This window comes from Phascolarctos cinereus, unplaced genomic scaffold, assembly GCF_003287225.1.
Source record: "Phascolarctos cinereus isolate Bilbo 61053 unplaced genomic scaffold, phaCin_HiC Scaffold_726;HRSCAF=1367, whole genome shotgun sequence".
Taxonomy (NCBI): domain Eukaryota; kingdom Metazoa; phylum Chordata; class Mammalia; order Diprotodontia; family Phascolarctidae; genus Phascolarctos; species Phascolarctos cinereus.
The window spans coordinates 110676012-110687053 of NW_027556098.1; the positions used below are offsets into that span (position 1 = coordinate 110676012).

At 39.1% G+C, this 11042-nt stretch overlaps 1 protein-coding gene across 3 annotated transcripts in view; it reads left to right on the top strand.

Moving 5' to 3' along the window:
* The window catches only part of ARHGAP31 (Rho GTPase activating protein 31), a 173562-nt gene that overhangs the window by 124210 nt on the left and 38310 nt on the right, over positions 1–11042 (top strand). For all 3 annotated transcript variants that reach the window (XM_020985861.2, XM_078146716.1, XM_020985860.2), the window contains exons 3-4: positions 2505–2649; positions 9772–9857. In XM_020985861.2, coding sequence (XP_020841520.1) covers positions 2505–2649; positions 9772–9857 — 231 coding nt within the window. The remainder of the gene's footprint in view (positions 1–2504; positions 2650–9771; positions 9858–11042) is intronic.

Consider the following 11042-nt stretch of genomic DNA (forward strand, 5'->3'; position numbering starts at 1 on the left):
GGAAAGGCTGGAGTTATTTTTCCCAATGACAGTAAATTCTTGTTTTGTTTTGTTTTTATAGAACATTAACACTTATTCTTAATAAATCTCTAGGTAACCCTATTACTGAATTGTGCTAAGTCCTTGAAATCCAAACAGCTATAGAAAGTCCATTAGTGAACTGAAGGGTCTTCCCCTAACTTTCTTATACCTGTAATGATGAGTATAACCATAACAACAGTTTTGTCTATTTTGGAAACTGTTCTTTAGCCATAAAGATAAACTCAAAGATAAACTCATTTTAGTTAAACTTATGTTTGTATATTTTTAGGCTACTTTAATCATAAATAAAAGAATTGCCAACACAGAATTAGAGATTCTTTTAGCTAGGCTAACACGAAAATATACATCAATTATTCAAATAATAATCATCTATTTACTGAACCATAAACTAGAGGGAAAAAAAGACAAGCTTTCCAGCTTTTTCATTTCCCAAATGATTTCTTTCTTTAGAATGAAATAGTCAAAGAATTTTTTTTTCTGTAGAAGAAGACATTGCTGTTGCATGCTGGATTATTACTTCCAAAGATTCTGTCTGTGCTCAAGAGCTTGAGAAATTTGCGTTAGATCACTGGTTTGACTTTCTTCAAAAATTCATTAGCCATCATGTATTTTTGCCGGATGCTCAAGTCAACCAGTTCTTCAGCAGTTAAGGATTGACCCTGTACTGAGCACTAAGATTATTGGCAAGAAAATGAACTGACAAGAATGTTGGCAAGAAATTGAGCTGGCAAGAATGTTGGCTAGAAAATCTAGTTGCTTGTTACATTAATTTTTTTTTAAATGCCTATAAATTAAATTGGTCATTGTGTTTTTCTCTTTTCAAGGTTTTAGTTCCTTCCAAATTTTAACAGCATCAGAAATTTCATAGCATTTTGTTCAAGGTTATGGAAATAGACCTCAAAGATGGTCAGCATACCCTGTGTATTTCTTTTTAGCCAATCTTAGGAATATTATCTTGTCAGTTTAATCTGTTTTGTCAAAAGCCTAACCTGGGGGGCAGCCTCAGACACATAACACTTACTAGCTATGTGACTCTGGGCAAGTCACTTAACCCTGATTGCCTCACTAAAAAGGAGAAGGGAAAAAAAAAGCCTAACCTCGCTCTTCTGTATTAAAACTCAAAGATCTTACCATATAATTTAGAATTTAGCTTCTAGTCTCATGCCATTTTGAGACACTATAACTTGTATGAGAGGCATTCCATGAATTTGTCACAATAGAGCAGAGAAGACATCAGGGGCTCACTCATCCCTAGTAGAACTCCTCTCTAGATGCTAAGGTTTAGAAAATGCTGAGGTGCGGTGTGTCATGTGAATAAACAGCCAGCTTCAAAGCTAGGAAGACTTGGGTTCAGGTCCCACCTTGGACACATGCCATGCTGACTTGGAGCCCCTGGTCAGTATCACTTAACCTTTTGATGTCCTAAGTAACTATCTAAGAGTAGAAGCTGAAGAAAAGGTGCTGAATTTGCAGTGAACGAGGGGATTTCCTCTCCTGCTCCCTACACTAATGAAATCACAGGTCCAGTCCTATCTCTATTAATCATCAGAGCTGCTTAGTTTTAGTTCTCAGGTTGGATTTGTGCTGTTATAAATAAACAAACAAAAAACATGTTCGCTGATAATTATATATGGAAATAAGGAAAAGAAGGAAAAAAGAAACAGACCAGATCCACCCTATTTTCTCCTGCCTTCTCCCTACTCCCTACTCTTCCTTTCCCTTTTTGTTTCCCCTCCCCCTCCTCCTCCTTTTCCCTCTTCCCTTCCCATGCCTCTTCTCTTCCTCTTTCCTCTCTTCATCCTCCTCCTTTTTTCTTTCTCTTTCTACTCCATGTCTCTCCTCTCTGTCCCTCTACTCCTCTCCTTTTTTCTCTTCTCTCTCTCTGTCTCTCTCTCTCTCCTTGCCTTCCTCTCTCCTTCTGGAACATGTATTAAAAACTAAGGCTTCTTTTTAAAATCCATTTATTTATTTATTTTTGTGAGGCAGTTGGGGTTAAGTGACTTGCCCAGGGTCACACAGCTAGTAAGTGTCAAGTGTCAAAGGGCAGATTTGAACTCAGGTCCTCCTGACTCCAAGGCCGGGGCTCTATCCACTGCACCACCTAGCTGCCCCAAAAACTAAGTTTTTAATACTTATACTAGCCTAATTGTTTTCATCCCCACCATTTACATCTGAGGAATTAGAGACAGAACCCACTATGATAAACTCATTACTAAGTGATTGTTATGTCCTTCCAACGACTGAAGATGTTCTGGGGGAGTACAGAACTGAATGAAGAGTCTTCTCACAACTTTCCCTTAAAATTTTGCCTACAATAGAGGATCTTGGATGGGGGTGAGGTCAAGGTTGAAAGTACAGTTAGATCAGCCATTTCAGGTTGATGGTACTTTTATTCTGTCTGGCCCCGATAGATCTAATTTGTGTTCTTCAGTATTGTTATGTCTCTGTCTGTGTTGTTTCAGGCAGGAGTTTGGCTCAGATCAATGTCCAGATCTGACAAGGGAAGTTTACCTTCAGGACATTCACTGTGTGGGCTCCCTTTGTAAGCTGTACTTTAGAGAGCTGCCCAACCCTCTCCTCACTTATGAGCTCTACGAGAAATTCACGGTAAGCTTTTCTTCTTCAGTTACAGGGAGGTGGGTGGGTAGTGTGCATGGGTGTTTGGAAAAAGAGGTGATAGTTCTCTTCTCCTTCCAGTTTTGAATCTCAGGGAGTAGGTTGTTTTTTGTGAAGTGGGAAAAAATGACTCACAAATCCAATCTCATAGCTAGAGATTAATTATTATTATTATTTTTGTCAACCCTCAAAAATGCAAGCTATCCCCTTTATACTTATCTGTGGGGGTAGTGGGGATATTTGCTAAATTTCTTCCTCCACTGCTCTTTGCTTATTTCCTTTTAGGACTGAAGAAAGAGAAGAGAAAGGGCCTGGGGAGGGGGAAACAAATGAGAATCAAGAAGGAGGGAACAAGGCTAGGCTTGTATGGAGAAAAGCTGTTGGCAGAACATGTAGTCAGCTGAAATATAGCAAATAAACAAGAGTTAACTAAAAGGAAAGTTGTGGAAAGAAGTTTTGTTTTTAAAGGGCAGGTATAGTGAGCAAGTTGGACACTGGGAAAAAAATTGGGGAAATGCGTCTCTGTTCTTCTTCCCTTTGTATAGATGGGGGACTATGGCTATGGAATATGGCTTAGATTGTCAGACAAGTCTGATACATTCGTTTTCTTAAAGTGCTTTCTTTTCCTCTTTTTTAAAAAACATCTTTGTTATAAGGACTAGCTTTTTGGGGAATAGGGGAAAGAGAGATAAAGTTAGAAAGAAGTTTAGTAAAACAACATGTTAATAAAAATAAGATTTGTTAAAAATCCAGCTTCAAAACTTGGGCTTAAATTCTGAAAAAGGACAACAGTCCATAATAAACCAACCTAGCAGGCAGCAATCAGGGACCTGGGGCTTCAGGTTAATGTGAATCATAAAATCACAAATAAGTCACAACCCATTCTTCAAATACTAAGCACAGCTACAAAGCAAAGAGCCTTCTTCCTGTGGGCACACTGTGCTTCCAAAGCTATGTTTGCAGGCAAACCAAGGTCACAGCTGGGAAGCATCCTCTTTGAATGGGATGAAGGTAGAATTCCATTTGATCAAATTTAACAGTGCAGAAGTACAGAGGGACTGGGAGGCCTAGTGGAAGCAGCATTGGCCTTGGTACCACAAGACCTGGCCTTTAATCCCAGCTCTCCTACTCTCTAACTGTGTGATCATAGGTAAGTCACAACATCTCTGAGCCTTAGATTCCTCTTTTATAAAATGAAGATAATAATACCCACTCTGCCCATTTCACATTGTTATGAGACCTAGGTTAAAAGGTAACCAAGGTAGAGTGCTTTGGAAATTCTAAGGTGCTACATAAAAATAAGATTTTTTTCATATAATCCAATTTTATTTATATCTAATATGAATTATCTAGTTTTATTTGAATAAAGACCAATTATTCTCTTGTGTAGAGAGGACAATTTACGGATGGAGACAAAAGGAATGTTAGTGTCTGACCCTAACTTTACCTCAGTGTCATGGTGCACCAGCTCTTCCTTTCCAATGTCAGAAGGGGACTTTGACTGCCCCAGGGCTTTTTTTTTTTAACTGAGATTTACTAAGATTCTCTGATCCTTTTCTCTCTTCTTTATTTTTGTTTTGTTTTTGCTAGGCAGTGGGGTTAAGTGACTTGCCCATGGTCACACAGCTACTAAGGGTCTGAGGCCAGATTTGTACTCAGGTCCTCCTGACTCTAGGAACAGTGCTCTATCCACTGTGACACCTAGCTGCCCCAGATTCTCATATCCTTGAAGCCCAACCTGAAACCCGAGGCTCCTGAAACTTGTGACACCTCTGCCTGGCTTGATTCCCTCAGTTCAGGGATCTCCTACACATAAACTATTATTACCTGTCTCTCCACCCAGGTCACTTCCCAGCATCCACCAACTGCTTTCACTCACTACAGACCATGGGCACATTTTCTTGTGTTTATTAAATAAGGAAAGGAAAGGAAATGTGTGTTTTTATACACATTTAAAAATATATGCAGGTCAATGCAGTTAGAAATGTGTGTAGTCTATATTGTCCCATGCCCTCAACTTTTTCTAAGTTATCCACCTAGTCGGATTCTCTAGTAGCCAAGAATGGTGTCAACTGCATCTATAAATGAGAATGGCTTTATTTTAGAACATTGCTTGCTCACCCCCAAGACAATGAGTTTATTGGTTGAGTGGTACAGTTTCCCAATCTTAAGCTCACTCTTAGCCAGTCAGGAGGCTTTCTGAGAGTATGGATGGATCTGCTTGTCCCAATCCAAAATATTATGTAATTCTTGACTTCATTTCTCCATTCTCCCTTTCCCCCCAAACAGGGGACAAGCAAGGACATACAAACAAGTACATTAGCTTTTAATTATTTAAAAACTATTTTGGTTTTTTCCCCAGGGACATGTTAAAGCAATTTTTAGCACTTTTTAAAAAAGTATTGAGTTCCAAAGTCTATTCCTTCCTCCCTCCTGAGGGAGTAAGCAATTCAGTATAGGTTGTACATGTGCAATCATGTAAAACATTGCCATATTATTTATTTTGTACAAGAAGACTGGAGGGGGCAGCTAGGTGGCACAGTGGATAGAGCACCAGCCCTGAAGTCAGGAGGACCCAAGTTCAAATCCAGCCTCAGACCAAACACTAGACACTTAACTAGCTGTGTGACCCTAGGCAAGTCACTTAACCCCAATTGCCAAGAAGAAGAAGAAGAAGAAGAAGAAGACTCGAACCAAAAAAAAGACTCGAACCAAAAAAAAGAGTAGAACAAAAGTGAAAAATAGCATGCTTCAGTCTGTATTCAGACAACATTAGTTCTTTCTCTGGAGGTGGATAGCTTGTTTTATCATTATGGTATCACCCCTTATGTGTAAATCAAAACAAGCACCTCTCAGCCTCACAATCAAGAGTCAGTATGATACCCGGGTCTCCCCCAGGCTTCAGAAAAGACACATTCCCATTTTCCTCCAAAAATTACCAAACACGAAGTGAAATAGGGGTATGGATTGGGGGAGGGAAGTGGGTAACAGAAACTACTGTCTTCTTTTTCTTCAAGTTAGCCTCAGTGATGTTACTCTTAGTATAGGGTCCTCCAGTCTTTATTCACAAAAGAGAAAAGGAGATAATCCCATCCTTGTACTCCAATTTACCTTTGCTCCATTGGCTCATTATAAAGAGTCACCTTTGAAACCAGGAAGACCTGGGTTCTCTGTCACCTATTTGCTCTGTGATCTTGAACAAACCACAACCTCTCTGTTTCCTTATCTGTAAAATGAAGAGGTTGGATTCAGTGGCCTTTAAGATTGCTTCCAGCTCTAGGATTGTATGGCATTCAGTCGAGCTCACCCCTCATCCAAAGCCTCCTTTAGGAATGACTCTACAAACCAGGTTACTAGTTAGATTCAGTCCAGCACCCTCACCCTCACTCTCCGGTCAGCCTTCTCCTCTTTCATTGAACAATGGTTCACTATGGACAATTGAGGTTGTTAAAAATAGAAGCCAACTGTCCTGTGTCTTCACAATGGTAGCATACAAGTTCCATATTCTGGGCCTCAGCTTCCTCACCTTTAAAATGAGGAGGTTAGACTAGATGCTTTCTGGGGTATCTTCAAGTTCGAAATTCCTTTAGCCTGGTTAGTTCCTTGGGACACACTGGAGCTCTTTCATCTCATACTCCTGAGGATCAGTGTGCCAGTGTCAGTAGAGTTGGATCTGGAGTCAAAAGACCTGGGTTCAAATCATGATTCTGTCACACTCTACCTGTGTGTCCTTGGGCAAGTGACTTAATTCCTCCCTGCCTCAGTACTTTATCTGTAAAGTGAGAGGTTGGGAATAGATGACTTCGAAGACCTGTTCAGTCTCTAAATCTGTTGCCCTATGATCTGAATCTTAATTTGAACTCTCTCTGAATTTTGAATCTGCTTGGTTTCTTTAATTCAGAGATTCATTCTATTTGTATCTGGTTAGCTGTACACCACCATGTCCAAGTGTCTTTTTCTAGAATCCTTTCTACCCTGTATCCACACACCCTAGGCCAAAAGAGAGTCTTTTCTAGGGTTTATTAAACTAGAGAAAAGTATACATGTAAATTAAAGAACAAAATAGCAGATTAAGGTGATTAAAAATTAATATGTAAAATTAATCCCAGACTAGTTGATGGTCTTAACTTTTTTGGGGGGGGCAGCTAGGCAATGGGGTTAAGTGACTTGCCCAAGGTCACACAGCTTGTGAGTGTTTTGTGTGTGAGGTCCAGATTTAAACTCAGGTCCTCCTGAATCCAGGGCTGTTGCTCTATCCACTGCACCACCTAGCTGCCCAGTCTTAACTTTTTGAACTATTCTCTCAGACCTAGCTTGTCCATCCTGGTTCACAAGATTACGAGTTTCACAACTTCATCCATGTTCCTCATGGCCCCAGAAAAGAGTGGATTCTTCAATCTAGAGCACCCTCCCCCACCCCCATCAGAATTTACTCTCATCCCCTTTGAGCACTAGTCCATTCTTCCATTCTTAGGATCATTCTCAGCTAATCAGGAAGCTAGTAGCAGCATAGTAGATAGAATGCTGGACCTGAAGTCAGGAAGATCTGAGTTGAAAGTTAGCCTCAGACATTTGCTTAACTGTGTCACCCTAGCCAAGGTATTTGACCTGTGTCTTACTCAGTTTCCTCATCTGTAAAATGGGCTGTAGGAGTAAAAGGCAAACCACTCCAGTATCTTTGCCAAGAAAATCCTAAATGGGGTCACGAAGAGTTGGACACAACCAAAAAACAAGTGAATAGCAAGAAATCAGGATAATAATAGCACTTACATTCCAGAGTTGTTGTGAGAATAAAGTGAATTAATATCTCTAAAGGGCTTTGTGAATGTTTAAAAGTAGTGCATAAATGCTAGCTATTGTGGTAGGTTTATCATGGTCTATCCATAGTATTATATATTCTTTTAGTTAATGAGATATCTAATTTTCCCTCCATCCATCAAAGAACAAATAAAGAAATAGAATAAATATATTAACCTGGTTTCCATCATCTCACACAATTAAAATAAATTGACCTGAAACACCCTCCCCAGCACACATTTCAGAAAAGACTCCCCCTAAACTCTCCAGTTCCCTTCATCTGGTCTCTTTATGTGTTTTCCTGCTAGAAGATTCAGTATCTTCCCCATTTCACTTGCCATACTTTTCTAACCACCATGTTCTATTATCTGCATGCAACAGAATACTGAAACTAAAAACAGACACAACTTTTTCTCATCTCGCTCTTGTTATATTTTTTTCAATTAATAAAAATATAATATTCTCTCCTTCCCACCTCCTTTTTTTTGGTTTGTTTGTTTTTTGTTTTTGCTAGGCAATGGGGTTAAGTGACTTGCTCAGGGTCACGCAGCTAGTAAGTGTTATGTGTCTGAGGCCGGATTTGAACTCTGGTCCTCCTGAATCCAGGGCTGGTGCTCTATTCACTGCGCCACCTAGCTGCCCCTCCTTCCCACTTCCTTCACCTTCCTTCTCCTTCTCTGGAAAGAAAAAGAAAAATCAAAACAAATTCCCACATTGGATAGATTTTAAAACTATATACCACATCTGGTACCCTAAATCCATCACCTCTCTGTTAGGTGGTGGATGACGTGCTTCTTTTTTGATTGTTGGTCATTGTAGTGCTCAAAGTTTTCAGTTCTTTCAAAGTTATTTGTCTTTACAATATTGTTGTTATTAAGTTGTTCTCCTAGTTCAGCTTGCTTTTGTTTGTATCAAGTCATACAAGTCTTCCCAGGTTTCTCTGAAACCATACGTTTCATATTTTCTTGTGACAATAACATTCCATTACCTTCATATATTATAATTTGTTAAACTGCTTCCCAATTGATGGGCAGCACTTTTGTTTCCAATTCGTAGTCATTACAAAAAAAGCTACTACAAATATTTTCATACTTGTGTATCTTTTTCCTTTCTTTCACCTCTTTGAAACATAGGCCTTATAGTGATATCCTATAGACAAAAGCTTATCTTAATACTTATTTCTAAATATACTATATTTAGTACATAGTAAATATACTAAATATCATAATACAAATATTAATACTATTTATACCGTATTCAAAGACATATAGTTAACATGGCAAGTATAAATACTCAGGTGACAATGTCTTTGATATAAGGTTGACTTAAACATGGGCAAGAAACCAGCAAAAGAGGATTCAAGAGCATTAGTCTAGTAGAGTCTTCTTTATAATTAAGAAAGCATATTGCATTGAACCATTGCCTTGAACATGCTTATAGAATCCACTTATTATACATGACAGTGATCATGTTTAATAGTGTTGATCAAGTTTAGATTAACAAAAAATAAATCATGATAATTATAAAGCAGCGAATTGACACAGTGCATAGAGTAGTAGAGTTGGAGTTAGGAAGACCTGAGTTCAAATCCTGCCTCAGACTTATTAGCTGAGTGGCTTTGAACAACATGCCTCAGTTTCCTCATCTGTAAAATAGGGATAATAAGAGCATCTACCTCTCAGAATTGTTGTGAGGATCAAATGAAATAATAATTTTAAAGCACTTTGCAAACTTTAAAGCATTATATAAATTACAGGTGGTAGTAGTAATCGTAGTACTGATAGTTGTAGTAGTAGTAGTTGTAGTAGTGGTGGTGGTGGTAGTGGTTGTGGTGGTGGTGGTGGTGGTGTAGTGTAGTAGTAGCAGCAGCTGCTGTTGTTCTTGTCGTAGTACTGAGAGAGAGAGAGAGAGAGAGAGAGAGAGAGAGAGAGAGAGAGAGAGAGAAAGAGAGAGAGAGAGTGAGAATAGGGGACCAAGAATGGAATATGCCCCCAGAATCAAATTATGAGGCTGGATGTTCTAGACTCAAAGTGACAGGTAGTTATTTAAAAGCAAAAGTAAAAAAATGCCAATGTGCTTTGATATGCTTATAGGAAGGGAGGCTGAAGGAGTATGAGTATTCAAAATAAAAATTTTTAATGTGTGAAAAAGAAATGAAGTGATATAAAAACAAAAAGCTATAAATAAGAAGAAAACATACCCTTAAGAAGGCTGATCTCATGCCACTTTCAAGTGGGAGGAGTTGACGGCGTCTCTGTGTGCACACATCCAGGGTATCTGTCTTTCACTGAACTGTATTCACATTTTTCCCCATAGCAAGCAGTGTCACACTGCCCAGAAGAAGAAGACCAATTGGCCCGAATCCAAAATGTCATCCAGGAACTTCCCCCACCACATTATAGGTAAGCATCCTTTATCATCATTGTCATTGTCATCATCATTTATATTAATTAAGCCATTAATTAAATATTAATAATCAGTAATAGTAAAATAATCAGAGATACAAACATCTCATAGGGAAGGCATGTAATCCATGTGCCTTCATTGCATTTCTATAGCAATTCAAAGTTTGCAAAGCACGTTATATGCATTATCTCATTTGAGCCGCAGAACAACCCTCTGAGAGTACTTTTAAATATTAGTATCCCCACTTTACAGATGAAGAAACTGAGTTCATGTCACATAGCAAACTTCAGAGGCAGGGTTTGAACCAAGGTTTCTGGAAGATATGTTCAATATTTTATGCATTATAACACCCTGCCCCAAAGTCTCTTAAACTCAGGTACAAAGTACATTGTGTTGGTACCAGGTCCTGCATGGCAGTGTATTTTTGATGATGAAACTGGCCTAACAAATATGCTCTAATATCACAACCTGCCAGGGTCATGGTGGGAGGGAAGCTTTTAACATGGGAAGATGGGGTTTGTAGAGGTTTGAGGTTCAGAGGGGTGAGATCAGAGTTTAGGTGTCAGGACAAACTGAAGGGAACAGAAATCTTGGTATGTAAACCAGTGCACCTGGTACCTGGAAGAAAATGGAGTTTGAAAATACTGGGAAGAACAGCTCAGTGTCTATAACATGCAAAAAGATAACAACACAGCCAGAGCTAGTCCTGGGACAGAGACTGTTTTCTGACTTGGTTCCTGATATTCTTTTCGGGACCCACAGCTGGGTGCTGCTCTAGGGAGTAGAAGGTGGTACTGTAGATGAATATTGAAGGAAACTAAGACTTCTAAGTGGTGTAAATGAGGAGGGATGTCATTCTAGGCCTGGGGGACAGCCAGGGCAAGAGCATAGAAATGGATGTGGAGTGTCCTATTTGAAAAACTGCAAGAAGGTTAATCTGGCTGGACTGCAGAGTTCATGGAGAGGAGTAATGTGTGGTCAGACCAGAAAAGTGCGCTGGGGCCAAGTTGTAAAGAGTTTTAAATGTCAAACACAAACATTTGTCTTTGATCCTAGAGGTAATAGGTGTCCTGCTGTGATTATTAAGTAGAGGAGACTATTAATCTTGAGGAAGAGAGGAACTGAAAAGAAAATAAATTAGGGAATTGGGCCCTTCTCCTTCACCAAACATTCAAATTTAA